Source organism: Acipenser ruthenus, chromosome 47, assembly GCF_902713425.1.
Source record: "Acipenser ruthenus chromosome 47, fAciRut3.2 maternal haplotype, whole genome shotgun sequence".
NCBI lineage: Eukaryota > Metazoa > Chordata > Actinopteri > Acipenseriformes > Acipenseridae > Acipenser > Acipenser ruthenus.
Window position 1 is genome coordinate 3,206,680 of NC_081235.1, and position 16,834 is coordinate 3,223,513.

General features: G+C 41.0%; 1 protein-coding gene across 2 annotated transcripts; it reads right to left on the reverse strand.

Annotated features, from left to right (window-relative positions):
- Nucleotides 1–513: 513 nt before the first annotated feature.
- LOC117966373 (arrestin domain-containing protein 2-like) lies at nucleotides 514–12,506 on the reverse strand. Of its 2 annotated transcripts, none has more exons than XM_034912330.2 (8): nucleotides 11,890–12,506; nucleotides 4,820–4,889; nucleotides 4,507–4,654; nucleotides 4,193–4,295; nucleotides 3,798–4,054; nucleotides 3,024–3,186; nucleotides 2,691–2,845; nucleotides 514–1,737 (listed from the first exon to the last, which is right to left on the reverse strand). In XM_034912330.2, exons 1-8 carry the CDS (start codon nucleotides 12,146–12,148, stop codon nucleotides 1,684–1,686), a joined length of 1,209 nt encoding a protein of 402 aa, XP_034768221.2. In that variant the 5' UTR covers nucleotides 12,149–12,506; the 3' UTR covers nucleotides 514–1,683. The 2 variants fall into 2 exon arrangements, with proteins under 2 accessions (XP_034768221.2, XP_034768220.2); XM_034912329.2 differs by lacking the exon at nucleotides 11,890–12,506 and adding an exon at nucleotides 5,809–6,523.
- Between the last annotated feature and the right edge of the window lie 4,328 nt (nucleotides 12,507–16,834).

A 16,834-nucleotide genomic window follows, 5' to 3' on the forward strand; every position in this document is an offset into this window, starting at 1 on the left:
TTTCAAAATGTCACATTTTTTAATTGTCAGTTTTTCGTTAAGTATATGGGCAAACTGCAAAGCGGTGTGTAATTCAATAGGTTACCATAACATTTTTCAGCAGGTTTCATTCGACCTTGTGAATGAGTTCATTCTACAGCAGGGTGACATGAAACTTTTAACCAGAGCTGAACGTGTCGCACAATCCTGATACAGTTTGAAGTTGCACAGAAGCAGTGAATTCGTACTGTAGCACAGTGTTTTGTAAATCATTGAAATGTTAAGAGTTCAGCAGCAGAATTTACAAACAGGAGGAGGTGATCTACCCCATCAGTGCTCCTCAGCTTCCCAAGAGCTGCTTGATCTCTTTATCAGGTCTGAAAAGGACCCCAATGACACAGCATCAACATGGCTAGGTAACCCATTCCACACCCTCACCACTCTGTGCAAAGAAGAGTCTCCCGTCCTTAGATTGTGTGTGAATCGAAAACAATACAAAAAGTACATTTCAGAAATAAAGAAGAAAAGTATGTCTTTAGGTATTTTTTCTTTGTTTATTAGAAAACGTGTAGCAAAACACACAAAAAAAAAAAAACCACAGGTACTGAACAGATTATCTTTGGCAAGACATTTAGACTCCTTTTTGTGTAAACACTACTTACAGAACATCTAAACAATCTTTGTATTTGCTGTCTTGTGTTACACTCCCACACCAACACAGGGCGACCGTTCCATTTCCATCACAGTATGGGAACAAGAAGACAGCTCTATTACATTATGGAATGTGTTGTAATAATCATTCACAACTATGTATTCACAAACAGTATGGCTCAGATAATATAACCAGGAGGTATTGGATTTTAAAGCCATGTATCCCCTCCCTCCTGCACTGCTCCCTGAAAGCATTTAGCTTCTTTGGTTATTTGTTTTAACATTTCAAGCATAGTGAAAGCTGTTGTTACATATAAAAGTACTGTGCCTGGTTCATATATATTTATACGTCTCATTCTCACTTTTCAGTACTGCTATACAGTTCTATAAAAGAACATAGCTGGCTATGCATCGTCCAGGAGAAGCTGGATTCATAAAAAGACACAAATGCAACTTCTGAAACATTTTGTTTTTGGCATTCTGCATATTCATGAAAGGTTGCATATCTATGAGGTGAAGGCTTTGCATTGGTGTGTACCACAGATCAGTGTGTACCACAGTATGTACCACATAGAACTCAGATTTCTACAGTGCAGCGAATGTCCCATTTCTTCTTGCATGGGCGTAGTCTGCCCTCAGTTCAAACAGAAAGGCTGATATGATAGAATCCAGATTCTCTCCCAGGCTATAGTTGGAAGGATTATATTTTCATCCTTGTACGCCACAGAACGGCAAACAGCAAGTGCTTTGTTTCTTCTGCAGTCTGCATTGTATCACTGTTAAGTTTTTCCAGCATCATTTTCAACAGTTTTTATTTACTTTTTATTTCTCCAAAACCGCACCAGAGCTGTGCGTGGGAGACCAGCGGATGCGGGTTCAGGATTTTCCTGGCGTCCAAATCCCATCCGCGCTCCAATCCTTGGAGATGCAAAGGGGGGAAAAAACATTCATTCTTCAACCACGCCCCCTAGCAAAACACGCTTCGGGACTTCAATCGAGTCTCTGGATAACGAATCCAGGCGAAATCACTTCTATTCAGTCACGTCGTGCTGTTCAACATGTCATGCAGCGTCTTCTCATGTTGGGGGTCTGAGGATGGGGGTCAACCTGGAAAACACAGAGGAGGGTTATTACCATCGCGAATACAATGAAATTAGATCCGAGTATGAAATATATACTGAGCATCAAAAGAAACTTATCACTTATATTTGAGCATCAAAAGAAACGTATCACTTATATTTGAGCAGGTGACTTTATTGTGCTGATTAACAATTGACATCACGAAGATGCTGCAAAATGATCTGTCGATCTTGGGCAGGTGTTGTGACTCTTGGTCTCCCAGTTGTTGGCCTGTCATTGACAGAGTGTGTCTGATTATACCGTCTCGCCAGGTTTGAAATTGCTGGCTGTGAGCACCCAAGACGGCGAGCCACAGCACGCTGCCCTAGTCCAGCTTCCAACATGCCGATTGCACGAAGGCGCTGTTCTCTTGACAGACGTGACATATTGTTTTTTTTTCTGTGATTTTCTTTATTGCTTTTATTCAAGCTTGTAACTCAACAGCTGAAATCACTCCATATCCAGTGTCCAATCAACTGTCTCACTAATTAGGTGATTAAGTGCATATGCTTCAGTCATAGTCACTCAAGCGTGTCATGGTCAAGGATGAATGACCAAGTGATTAAAAAGAAACCAAAAACATTTTGAAAATAAATGTGTTATAATAGTGATACGTTTCTTTTGACGCTCGGTATATATATATATATATATATGGTTTCATATTTGTATGCATTATGTTGTCATTTAGAGAACCAAAATAGATTATTTAAAATCGTACATTCTAAAGATTAAAATCAAGTAGACAACAAAGTTGCGTCTCAAATGTCTTCATCTGTGTTTCAAGTTTTTCAATTCGTCTTTTTTATTTCAAATCAGGTGCATTCCATTCTAAGAATTCAGCTCAAAGAAGATCTATAACTGGGGCTACATCTCGAGATATTGGGCACAACTGGTAAAACTCCCTCTCAGACCTCAGGCAGCGTGGATGCTCAGTGACTCACCTCAGAGTAGAAGGGAGGGGGGCGGTAACGGAACTCCTGCACGTAGGCAAAGAAGGGGCGCTGCAGGACCCCCGTGAAGTCTTCCTCGATCAGAGGTGGGGACATGTTGCGCTCTGCTTCCTCGTCGGAGACAATGGCGCAGTAATCTGGCGGAGCTGAGGGGGGAAAACAAGGTCACCTTAGACAGGCTGAAAAGAGTCTACGATGAAGACCAAGACCAAAGAATCTAGTAGTTCTAACAATCCTATAAAAACTGTCCCAAAATCTGAATGCTTCCGGTTTGCAATGAAGGAAGCCGCAGTTGCAGGAAGGTGAATCGGAGGCAGTACTCACGCTCGGGCTGCTCGGGGATGGCCATGCGGAGCCACTCCAGGTTCACGCTGTACTGGCTGCTCACGCTGGAGGTGCGGCTGCCGAAGGGGTGCAGTGGGATGGTGCCCATGACCAAGGGCAGCTCCAGGGACAGCTTGGAGGTTCCAGGGACATCCACGCACACCTGCAAGAACCAGGCAACAGCTCAACATTCAGCAGCCGTCAGAGCTGCGATCTCCTCTACTGTATACATAGTCTGCCTTGCTGGAATGTGTTACCATGCTGTTTTGTTTCTTGGATTATCTGTAACATTTGTGTTTTGACTTGATTTTTATTTTTATTTTTTCTAGCTCAGAATTGCTTGTTATCCATTTGCAAGGAATACAGGCTTGTAACTGATAAAAATCTTTAGTTGTTTCTCTAAAAGCAATTTACAAAACTACTAACGAGCCACTCAGATGGTACTTCAGTGTGTGTGTGTGTCTTTTATAAAACTTTGGGAGTTCCTCTTTAGTTCATTGTTCTCTATTAATAGCTTCATTGTTAATAGTTTTTACCAAACTTGTATTATACACTTCAGCTTGCTACATTTGTTGCAAGTTGTTTTTGGCAACAATCTGATAACTCTGGGTTTTATGGAAATGTTTTTAACCTTTCGGATACTGTGTGAGTATTGCAAGATTAGAAGGACTGTGCTTGTTTATATGGTCTGTTTTCCCTTTGGTGTAAACGTTGCTAAGCCTAGCTCCCTATCTGCGTGCTCAGCAGTGCTCCTCACTGGCGTGGGGCTCGTACCCGCAGCATGTACTCCACGCGGATGATGCGACACTGCAGGATGGACGGCCCCACGGGAGGGATCTTGATGGCTCGCCCGTGCCAGGTCTCCCGTTTCCGTGCCCCGACCGCGTCGCCACTCAGGGTGGCCACGATCGATTTCTTCTGCTTCATGGTGCCACGGGCGATGAAGGTCTGAGTCTGAGTGATATAAGCCTTCGGGACCACGGAGCGATGGGTGGAGTTGTCAAATTCCGCGAAGATTGGGATCACTTCACCTGGAAGCACACAAACACAAGAGGTGTGAGTGAAAGAAGCACACCCCTTCAACACTGAAAACATCTCTTTAGGGTCTGTCACACAGCAGCCATCAGAAGCTTCACATTCATGCACAAATGAAGAGAGCTCTTGTGTACCCGGTGTGTAGCCCTTTCTGTCGATCTTGGCGGTCAGGGAAACTTGCCCGAGGTTACGGTACCACATCCGCGCCATTTTGTCTTTGGTGCCAGCTTGAGATGCCTGGCAAAGAGGAACAGAAAAAACAATTCATAAAAAGAACCGCAGCGCCATCCGATAACAAGTCTCAATTTAACACAGCCCTGGGGGCCTGGCTTCTGCTACTGAAGTCCATCACACAAGCAGACGTAAAGGACAGTGAATGGACTACACAGAGCCCCAATCCAACCAAAGGCATCACTCACTATACAGATGTATATATATTTCCTCTTACTAGTAATGCTGGCGTGTTGATATCAATGGGCTCGATCACGGTGAACTCCTTTTTTATTTTCTTCACAGTGTTCCAGGGTCTGTGCAGCTTTGCTTTAACCCAGTATCGGATGCTGCCATGCTTTCCCTCAAAGGAGGTCACCAGAGTTCTGTTTTAAAAGGAGAAAGACAGACAGTTAAGTTTTGTCTTTTCCAGGCACACAGCACCTTAAAATTAACATTTCAGCGTTTGTCAAGCTGACTTTCTTGTTGTTCGTTGTGGTTCTGCTAAGCTAGAGAGAGAACAGCTTTGAGAGTTCTGAATGAACACTTACTCTTCAGGAAGCTGGAAGCTGAAGGGAAATTCATGCTTTCCAGCCTGCAGAACGGTGAGCTCCCCGTTATCTGAAAACACAAAAGCAAAAAAACACTTATTTTGGTTCTGAAAACCTGTACGATCAGCTGATAATGCGGTTCTGAATGGTCAACTGTAAAGTGCAGGCAGTCACATGACCTTGTTGCCAAAATCCATGATAAGTCCATCTGCATGCTGCGCCAAACATTACACCAGAGCATGAGACCCTTCTGACTGCTGCTGTGACACAGGTGTGAGGAGGTGCGGTTTGGCAAACTGACACTCGGAATTAAGCTGACCGCACAGCATTAGGGAAGGTATTCTCTGCCACCTAACCGCGACAGCACTGAGCAGAATGTCACCTTTAAATACTGGGTTTCGTGCGGTGAAGTCTGCTTATAGTTAGCCGATAAAGACAATGAGGTAGGCTTGTTTCAGTTGCCTATCACTATCTAAAAACGTGTGCGGCTACCGCAACGTTTGCGCATAATTAATTACACAAAATTCAATTGATGTCGCCCGCCTTCAAAACTTATGATCTGTCTCTCTTGTTGCAAAATTAATTTGTGTAACCATAACGTGGTAAAAATGTATATTATAATACATGTTCAATTCATTTTTTTTTTCTTTAAGTGGAGCTTTATTTGTACCACCCCACGTTGGGTTAGACGCGCTTGCGACAAAGTATCTCAAAAGAAAAATTACAAGTAAATGGTAAATCGCATACCTTGGCCACCATTCGCGCTGATATTTGATAAAACCATGCAGTTTGTACATTTGTATGTTATATATTGTATGAGTAATTATGTATTAGTAGCCTACCAAGTTGTCACGGTATTGTTATGATCACGTTATAGCTAATATGCATTAGCTCAGTTGAAGATTTGCTCGTCTATCTAGTCGTGTGACTCTTTAACCCGACGATCTACCACGCTGTACGCTGCTCTTGCTTCTCAGAAGCACACTGACCTGCTTGCATGAGCGTTTCTCGCCGGTCCAGGTACTCCACCTCGTCGCAGTAATTCTGTGTGTAAGCGGTGCTGGAGCCCGCACTCCGAGATTCGGTCCAGTGGACCTTAGCGAACCCTTCAGCGTGCAGTTTTAGCGACTCCACTTTGGATGCGGTGCCCAGCTCCAGCACCACTTTCCCGGACACAACGTCGGCGCTGCTGAACACGGGAGGTGAGTCGACTTCGATGGAGTCGAACACAATGTCGAACTTCTTTACTTTGTCGAAAATCATCTTTGGGCCAGTAGCAGGTAGCGCGCGTGGTTCTCTTTGGTTCTGTGTGCAAGTCGAGACTAACTTCACTTTCAAGTTCCAAAACAAGACTATCAAAGTGCAGACGAGGACTTCCCCAAGTGCTTTGAACACGACGTCAGGAGGCGGAGCGCTGCTAATACATGCAAGGCAATCGCAGGCAGCATGAGATTGTTGCTGGCTAATAAACATCTTGAGAGGGCGTGGCGACAGCGGCAGGGCTCGGCTGGGCTGAGGTGATTGATGCTTCCAGGTTTTGAACAAAACAAGCTCACTGAGCATGCTCCGATTTCAGCGTGACATCATTTTGCAAAACATACATTATACAACATGTCCTTAATTATTGTCTCCCCGTTTAAACTAGCCCTTTTTTGTATTAAAAGTTTATAACCGTCTTTGCAAAAACTTCCAAGTCAATAGAGTGCAATGGTGTTCTGTTCTATATTAATAAGTTTGAAAACTCGTGCCAATAGTTAACACCGGTATTTATCATTTATATCAATACATTAACGTGCATTTTTATTTTGAATGAGGTTTAAAATAATTTAAACCGAGTTATTTTTTTCGTTGCAATATATTAAAACGTGTTCAATATCGTAGTGTAATGTATATAACGCAGGATAACTGAATTGATTAAATACAAACACAAACAGGTTTACATTTTTCTAAAATACACAAAGCATTTTTCTTCACTCCCAGGCTGTAAATATGATATGTGAAAGAACACGGTGTCCGCTTCCGCGTCGCGTCGTACACAATGTCTTGAACTTCTTAAAAACATGTTTACTGTCTTCTCTTTCTTAGGAGCTTCCATGTGTGCAAGATCGCCATCTTGTGGGAATATTGTCCAACTACACACACGCTATACATTCTGCCGCTCTTTGTTTATGGAAGGTCATCTGGGTCAAAAATGTATTGTGTAGTACACGTTTCAAATATTCACTACGCGTACTCATTTGGACCAGTCAGAGCACAGAAATGACTACGTGTACCAATTTTACGTGGCTTCATGACAACGTATTCGCTTAACTATGAAAAATAGTAAGTGTTATCACTATTATTATTATTATCATTATTATTATTATTTTTATTATTATTTTTATTATTATTTTTATTATTATTATTATTATTATTATTATTATTATTATTATTATTGTTTATAGCGCCGGGGGCGTTTCTTTACAATATTTGCCAGAAGCTCCCTCGACTATTGAGACCCAGCGTTTATTATGTAACATCATTAATATCTTCAAATACTTCAGATGCAACCTTATAGCATTAACATAACTACATTTTGTATTTTGTCATATACTTGTATTTGCTAGAACCGAAGTGATTGTATTTTATCTTGCTCTTAATTGTATTAATACTTGCACTGTGATTCTTGAAATGTATTTTTGTTTAAGACTGTAAGTCGCCCTGGATAAGGGCGTCTGCTAAGAAATAAATAAATACATAAATAAATAAATAAATAAATAAATAAATAAATAAATTAATAATAATAATAATAATAATAATAATAATAATAATAATAATAATAATAATAATAATGACTTTAGAACATTCCAGCAACATCGTTAAAAGGTTGTGTCAGTGGGTATTAAGTAACCATTTATTTTATAACACAATGCCACTGTATTGTACACCCCAAAGTATAAAGCAAAGTAAACAAGGATATGCAAAACGTTAGAAAATGAACAAGCAGAAGAACGAATCTGCATTGAAAAACTGTTAATAAAAACAATACAACCCACTAAAAAGATCGCATCAATAAAAAAATAAAATAAAACAGCATACTACAGGAAAAGTAAAGGCATATAAAAACATTGTACAAACAGAAGTTAAGCAATTGGAAAGGCAAGTTTTAAAAAATATGTTTTGAGACGGCTTTTAAAAATATTCAAAAGGCTCAGATTCCCTGATCACTTCTGGAAGAGCATGGAAAATGTGAGGCGACTTTTCATTGGATCATTTAGTACACGTACTATTTTCTTTAAATTAATTGGTTCCAATTTCATTTCTAAAGAACTGATTGGCCCAAATGTGTACGTGTAGTAAAAATAGTACGTGTAGTTAACAAAATAGAACGCGTAGTGTATTGCAGCACTACAAGTAGTAACCGATTTGAAACGTGTACTAACACATTATTATCTGGGCAAACCTCTTGTTTCTACAGATGAATACAAATGTAAGTGTACTGTGCTATTCTCACCACAAGATGGCGCCACACAATCCTGCATTTACTGTAAACTGTAATCCATAGGTAAGTGTCTTTAGCTGATGTATCGTCTCATCAGACACTAGATTGACTACAGTAGGCATCGCCTTGGTTCTGTATTGACAGTCAAAGGAGGTTGGAAGGTGGCAATGACATCACTACAGGGGGTATTTGGTTAAGGATCACAATGGATCCAACACGCACAACCAACCAGTGTAGCAGGGTTACAATGTGTGTCTCATTGCTGGTAAGACAGCATGTGTCTCGAGATGTCCTAGAGGAGGCCCTGAAGTAATGTCCCTTTCTTTATTTCTGTTTGAAGCACTGCTCTGACGCCCCTATCCGAGGGTGGGGCTTTAGGCTTGCTTAGGCTACTGAGGGACTACGTGCCTGGCTGTAATCTCAATTTCAACAGACACCACAACACTGGACCCACCCACACCATCCCTAGCCAAGTTGTCGTGTTGCTTTGCAGGGCATAAACACATGACGTCTTCTTTATTAAGTCTGTTTCAGGTGGTTCGAGGAGCGTTAATAACTGGAAGGTGGTCAAATAAAATCCACATCTCTTGAAAGAGCTTGTGGGAATATGAAGTTGTGTAATGTAAATGTGGGTTATACGCAGAACACACTATCACTGCTCTCACTCTTTGTATACACAAAATAAATACAGGATAAAACTGCCCCATGAACTTTGTATTTGGACTGGAGGCTTGGGAGAAGGATTGCAGTTCCACACACACACACACACACACACACACACACACACACAGACACACACACACTCACACAGACACACACACACACACACTCACACAGACACACACACTCTCACACAGACACACACACTCTCACACAGACACACACACACTCACACAGACACACACACACTCTCACACAGACACACACTCTCACACAGACACACACACTCTCACACAGACACACACACACAGATACACTCTCTCAACAGACACACACTCACACAGACACACACACACTCTCACACAGACACACACACTCTCTCACAGAGACACACACACTCTCACACAGACACACACTCTCTCACACAGACACACTCTCTCACACAGACACACACACACTCTCACACAGACACACACACTCACACAGACACACACACACTCTCACACAGACACACACACAGACACACTCTCACACAGATACACACACACTCTCACACAGATACACACACACTCTCACACAGACACACACACAGACACACTCTCTCACACAGACACACACACACTCTCACAGACACACACACACACTCTCACACAGACACACACACAGACACTCTCTCTCACACAGACACACACACTCTCTCACACAGACACACACACTCTCACACAGACACACACACACACACAGACACACTCTCTCACACAGACACACACACACTCTCACACAGACACACACACAGACACACTCTCTCACACAGACACACACACACTCTCACACAGACACACACACTCCCAAAATTAAACTATGAAATGACAGATCTTTGTGTTTTGACAACATTATTCAGAAGAATTATCAGTCATTAGATTTCTGGACATAGACTATGTGCCTGTACCAATATTGCAGAAGTAACACAACACTAAAAGTTACCCATGGTCAAATAAGAGCAAGTCAGAGTTTTTATTAAGATTTCAAAATCTATGGACTTCTGTAAAGCTCTTACCCACACCCTACCCCCAATGCCAAACCCCCATCCCCACACTCCCAGTAGAAGATATTGTAACATTGTAATATTTACCACACTACGGTTTTCCCTCACTTTAACCTGAATCAAGCTCTCCCACCTGCTGCTTGCCTGTTGCCTAGGTAACCCAGGTGGCACTTTTTAAAAACTCCTGGCTGAACAAACAGGAAGTCTTTTACTGGCCTGTACTACTATTGGACATGAGATCCATTTCATAAAGCTAACAGCACCTAGAACTAGTTCTGGGAAAATAAAAAAAATATTGGAACACACTGTTTGAAATGTATTTGGTGGTATTTGTTCATATAAATAAGAATTTTGTATTATGAGGAAGCCAATGCATACATGACATCTGAAATAAAGAAGTTACATTCAGCTGTACAGATTGAAGAGTGACTCTCTCTTTTCATTAATAGATTGAGGGGGTATCAGATTGATTTGACTCCCATGAGATTTCATGAACTGCAATATGGTACAACCTGTATTTTCCATCTAATTTAAAGAATATTCATTGATATTTTAAAAGAATCTTCAAAGCATGGCAAACCCATATTCGTCTCAGCACTACCTAAACATTGTTTGATCTGAAGAAACAAAACCAAAACGGGACTTCCATTGCATGACTATTATGTAAATGGCATAGCTATACCCAACTGACAATGATATGGCAGGTGTTTCTATTTATTTGTCCAAGATCCTCATGTGAAACACACGCACTTCTGTTTGATAACAGTTTGCGGACTGGAATGGAAAGCAGAGTGTTTACTTAAGAGAACAAATATTGGATTGCAGACTTTGCTCTGAACTGCTTCATGCTAAATAAATATTTCTATGAACTGCAAACTCCAGCATGATCCTTTAACTTCCCCTTCAAGTACAGAAACAGAGCCTGCTTTGTGCAGTGAGTTATATGCACATGTGGACAAAATGTGTTAAAAACAGTGGTAACCAGTGAGTGATGGTGTGCTGAATCCAATCTGCAGAATCAATCAGCTTCCCCATCGGGATAGTTCTTGCAATTAGACACAGAAACTTCAACAGGATCTCTACTGTTTGCATGACTTCTAACGTGAAATAATATCAACTTTTCATTTAAAAAAACTGTTGTTTTCTCATTCGTTTTTATGTTATTTTAGGGGTAGTTGCCCTGGGTCAGAAGTTTAGTACAGCCAGTATCACTGTATGCTAACCTGGGTAAAATTATTTGTATAGAAAACGATAGATATAGGGCAGCAGTGTGGCGTAGTGGTTAGGGCTCTGGACTCTTGACCGGAGGGTTGTGGGTTCAATCCCAGGTGGGGGACGCTGCTGCTGCTGTACCCTTGAGCAAGGTATTTTACCTAGATTGCTCCAGTAAAAACCCAACTGTATAAATGGGTAATTGTATATAAAAATAATGTGATATCTTGTAACAATTGTAAGTCGCCCTGGATAAGGGCGTCTGCTAAGAAATAAATAAATAATAGATATAGCGGTCTGTAATTAACTATTGTGACCTACAGCAGCAACTTTTTAAATTTTAGTTTGGTAGCTTTGTATTTGGAAAATATTCAGACATTACATTTTAAAAAGCAAATAACTAAAATATGTTTTTTCATTGCAATGAAAAGGGAGCAGTAATTTTCAATATGCCTGACCACAAGCCTCTGCGCTTTCCAATGCTTTTACTATGGGGAGCTTTTAGAAGGGTATGTGCAATGCTTTTCTGAGAAGGATAAACCATTGCAACGTTATACAACTACATAAGCTACAGCTTGCAGGAAATAGATAACTGTGTGTTTTTTCTTTAGTTCCCCTCCCTGGTTTGACATGGCACCTGCTTCAAAATAAACTCCTGACAATTGCCCCTACCTCTGATGAGACGGTAGCGTTTTCTGAAGTAGGTCTGGCTGGACGAGTAGTCGTTGTAGACGATGTTCATGCCCACGCTGCGGTTCTGGATCCAGTGCACGGTCGCCACGCCACTGCCAGCTACCTTCAGCGACCTCACCTTGATCTCCCTGCCGAGGTCGAGAACCACCTTCCCGTACACCATCTCTCCGCTGGTGAACACCGCGTCCTCGGGGCCCTCCAGCTCCACAGAGAAACTTTTGATGCTCTTAAAAGGCATTTTGGTATTTTACCTTCTGGTTCTCGTTAGCTGCGGTCAAGCTTTGGAAAGTCAGTTCACACAAAAAACACTTCATCCGTCGCTTAGCGTCCTGACAGATACATCTAGTTTAGAACTGTAGGCTATAAGATGCGTATCTGCAATAAAAACAACGATGATAGCTTTTATACGTTTTTGTTGCAGATTTTACTTAGCTTTCTTATGTGCATGTGTTTTGTGATGCCAATAATGACAGAAACTATTTGGAAAGTTCAGTCACGTGATAATTCCTGTGCTAAAAGCCCACCTTCCTTCACAAATGATGCAGTGTATATCTCTGCTTCCGCTTTCCACTCTCTCCGAACCTGCCTGCTTCCAAGAGCATGTTACTGTTTCAGTTTCGAGGTTTATTTATAAATTCATTGCAGTGCCTGCCCCCATGACGTGTTCCCCAGTAAGATTACAAAGTTGGGTTTCTTCTCTCGACCAATGGAAGCGTTTTGTTCTTTAAAACTCAACACCCCTCCCTCCCCGCCACGTTCTGTAGAGGCTGTGCACGCTTGTGTTGTCACGTTCTGTGTATGGGGGGGGGGGGGGGGGGGGGGGGTTAATTAATCTGACCTAAATTATTAAAATGACATTTAGAATCAATACAAGAAAAATAAAACAACAGTATTGGTTAATTTAAACTAATGTAATTTGCAACTTGAATGAATAACTCCTCCATGAAAGCTTGGAGTGTACATACAATCATATAAACTGCAGTTTCTTACAATCACCTAACAGTGATCTTACATTGTTGTGTTTTGCGGGTTGTAGAATGACTGTCGCGGGTCTGCGGGTTTTAATGTCAATTCCCGGGTCACTTGGGTGGTCAATGAACAGGTAATATTGTTTTGCATATGATTAATATTAAGGGTTTGATAACCTTACATCTATTTCACCCGTCTCCGTGTATCAAACTTACATTTTTACAGTTATCGAATGAACATCGCTAACCTGCAAGGTCTGAATTGGATAGTTACATGTGTAGTTACACATTATTACAATGTTATTATGCATAGTTACAATGTGATATAACCGTAATGCTAAGCTCAATCCTAACCCTAACGCTAACTCTTAACCTAACCCTAAAGCTTTTCTGATACAACTGTGTACTTGCATATGTATCTTGCAAAGAGATTTACACATTAAGTACATTGTAACTGTGCATAATAACATTGTAATGACTTGTAGGCTTTTTGCCTCAGTCGGTGGTCTCTGAAGGTCGGAATAACATCATCCACACTGCAGCGAGCTGCGTTTTTTTTATGAAAAGTCGTACTGCCTTTTCTTGTGCGTCAGCGACCGCAAAACGCACAGGGTCTGATGATGTTGAAAAAATCCAACATTTGTCGCATGGTCGCAAGCCAGTGAAGCTCGACAGAGCAAGTTTATGAGGAACCCAATAAACATGAACAACAGAATAGGGTTTTAAACTTGCCTCTAAACTGAATGTGATTAACAGCTGATCAGTGTTACTTGTTTGCTGCTCATAATATATATATATATGAGCCCATTTACACATTCACTTCATTCAAGAGGCGGGCAATTTTAAAACCCCGTCTCAAAGTGTCCCAGGATCTTGGAGCCTGTTGGCAACCCTAGGCACAAGCCGACTGGCTGAAAGTATGACCGACATCTACGACCACTTTGCTGCGTCAAAAAGTCTGCGACCTCGGGGGGTGCTTCCGTAGAAGTGTCTGCAGCTGACGTGCGGCTTTTGTCTGCGAGAGAAATATAAACCGACCTCAAATACACATGTATTTGCTGTGTAACTACCATGTAAACACACTAATTAGAGACACTTCATGTAAAGTGAATTGATACTCCAGCTACAAAAACAGACACAAGTCACAGACTATCTGCTCGCGGCACCTGGCTGCGTTTTATTTGCTTATTTATTTTGTTTTCTTTCCTGACTCCAAGGAAGAAACTCAGTTAACTGACGTTCTACAGACATAAGCAGAAACGAGAAAAAAAAGTCTTCAAAACGACTGTCTAAAAATATTACAGATGAAATACCAGACAGGTTTTCATAAAGTATTTCACATATAGGCTACAGCTTTTTAAATGCATATGATCTTGACACATATATAACACTATGGAAGCGCATACTGTATCTGTAGCCCAAAAAACTAAAACAAATTAAACATTTTTAAACACCACATTTGTGCATTGACTTTATTATTATTTTGTTTTTGCCATTTCAATTTTTTGTTTTGTTTTTGGGTTTGTTTAATTTAACAACGGCTACTGCAGTGATCCAGCAATGGAGTTACTAAATAAAGTACCCCGGGGGTCAAAATTTTGGATCCAAACACGGCCTTTGACCTTCCCCTGGATGAAAGAGGAAGTGATGCAAAGTTTGGTTGCACTGGCTCCTGCAGAAAGGAACAGACAGACAGACAAACTCTTCTTTATAAATATATCTTATACTTTTTTAGCAAATACTTGACAACAAAATCAATTCTGATGTAAGTCTAACAAAATGTACTGTCCTTATAAAAAGATATTTCAAGTCATGTAAGAAAAAATTTGCTACATTTGTTACTAATTCCTATCTCATTGTTAGGACTGTGGAAAGACTATTCACAAAGTTTTATAAGTTATTTAAATATTTTTTATTATTATTATTAATAAAATACAGGTTCATGCATACGTGTTCATGACAGTGTTCTGGTTAAAGGAGTCAGTAAATGTTCGGTTGGCAGCTCTTGTGAAGGTGTTTGCCAGCTCAGTAAATAGATCTAGTCTCATGTGAGCTAAGCAAACCTGCCCTGCAATCTCAGACAGGATGGGAGAGTCCATGTCCCTTCATTGCCAGAAAAGACTCCACCCAGTCTATTACTGTCCTGGGTTGAAGTTATAGCAAACACATTACTTTATCTATACTTTGCATCATCTGTATCTCAGCAATATATTTATCACAACAATCCACATACAAATACATCTCTTACTGCCTAAAATACTAAAATACCAAAGCAGGGTTAGCTGCAAAAATAACAGAGCAAATATACTGTGATAAACTTTTATAGCTTGCAATCCCTGAGCTCCCTCTGGCGTCTCCTGCTGGTACTGCACTTCGTTATGAGGCGTGCTCAGAGTGGCAGGTTGCTCTGGAACAGATTCCCATGCTCTGCAATGGGAGGGATGGCTTTGGGGCAGTAGGAGTCTCTCTGCAGGGTAGTGAAGTGGTACTGTTGGCTTGAGGGAGCAGTGATATGGCTATACTTCAGCTGTCAACAAGAAACTTCATTAGACAGTCTGCTTCCAATAAGCAAGCGCATATGAAAGGGTTCAATGAGGGATTTGGCCCATGCATGACTTAAAAACGCCAAAGGTCTAGATGCAAATTTTGCCTTAAAGTTCTGACCAAAAATAAAACATTTACCTTGTAAAGAAACTATCGTACAGTATATTCACAGAACTTGCCTATTGCCATATTTATTGGTGTGTATCATATCCTATGTAGGCCCACTTGTGCACATTTTTAAATCCATAAAAGATGGCATTATTTAAAGATGTGCTCACATTAAAAATTATGTAAAAGTAAGAAAAAAAAAATTAAAACTGGGCCGGGATAGGATTTGATAAACGTGTTGTACCACTGCCGCCACCTACTGGAGATGTTAAGTACAACAACAGTGCAAAAACGAGTGAAACAGCCCTAGGAGGTCGTTCTGAGGGTTAATATAAGACCACCGAACCCAGTTGACTTGCGACCCGTGACTAGCCAGATCTGGATGTTATGCAAGGGTAAAGAATTAGTCTGATTTGAATGAATAAATACCTGCTGCAGGTGAGATGCACAGAGACTCTGCTTGTCTTGCACTGGTACTTGGTAATCACTCTGCATTGTTGTCTGCCACTCTTTTCTATCTGATCAAACAGCAAACAAAAAGGTATAATTAGAAACAGCTTCAGCTTTGTCTTCTTTTCTTTGGGGGTCCCCTTACAGCTGTATGGTGTTTGCAAACACGTGGGTTTCTATTGCAACAACTTTGGGCAGTTTAACACTTTGGGCAGGAGTGTGGAGTAGTGGTTAGGGCTCCGGACTCTTGACCGGAGGGTCGTGGGTTCAATCCCAGGCGACAATTTAAAATAAAAATATGTGTTTCCAATAGCACGTGTTTCTTTCAAAACTGGACTTCATTGTGTTTGCTTTAATCATGTCATTTAACTGGGCATCGGAAAATGACTTTGATTCAGCCTCCCCTCTGCTGTGGTAGAGAAGCAGCAAGCTAACCAGTTAGATTATTTAACCAGTTAGGGTATTTAAATATTGAGACGCACAAGCAGGTTTGAGGTAGATTTCACTGCCTGGCATTGTCTGGTAGAATGAAATGCGAAGCAGCCGTAGATCTAGGAAATAACATGCTGCTAACATAAGCAAGTACTGTGTGAGTGCCTTGAACTGCACTGGAGTCAGACAGCTTATATAAGAACATATGAAAGGTTACAAACGAGAGCAGGCCATTCGGCCCATCTTGCTCGTTTGGTTGTTAATAGCTTATTGATCCCAGAATCCCATCAAGCAGCTTCTTGAAGGATCCCAGGGTTTCAGCTTCAACAACATTACTGGGGAGTTGGTTTCAGACCCTCACAATTCTCTGTGTAAAAAAGTGCCTCCTATTTTCTGTTCTGAATGCCCCTTTATCGAATCTC

Coding starts and splice junctions, on each gene's coding strand:
- LOC117966373 (XM_034912329.2), bottom strand. CDS start 6,382: ATGCTCAGTGAGCTTGTTTTGTTCAAAACCTGGAAGCATCAATCACCT. Junction 4,890..5,808: donor AGAAACGCTCATGCAAGCAG/GTCAGTGTGCTT, acceptor TTGTGTTTTCAG/ATAACGGGGAGCTCACCGTT. Junction 4,296..4,506: donor TCAACACGCCAGCATTACTA/GTAAGAGGAAAT, acceptor CCTCTTTGCCAG/GCATCTCAAGCTGGCACCAA.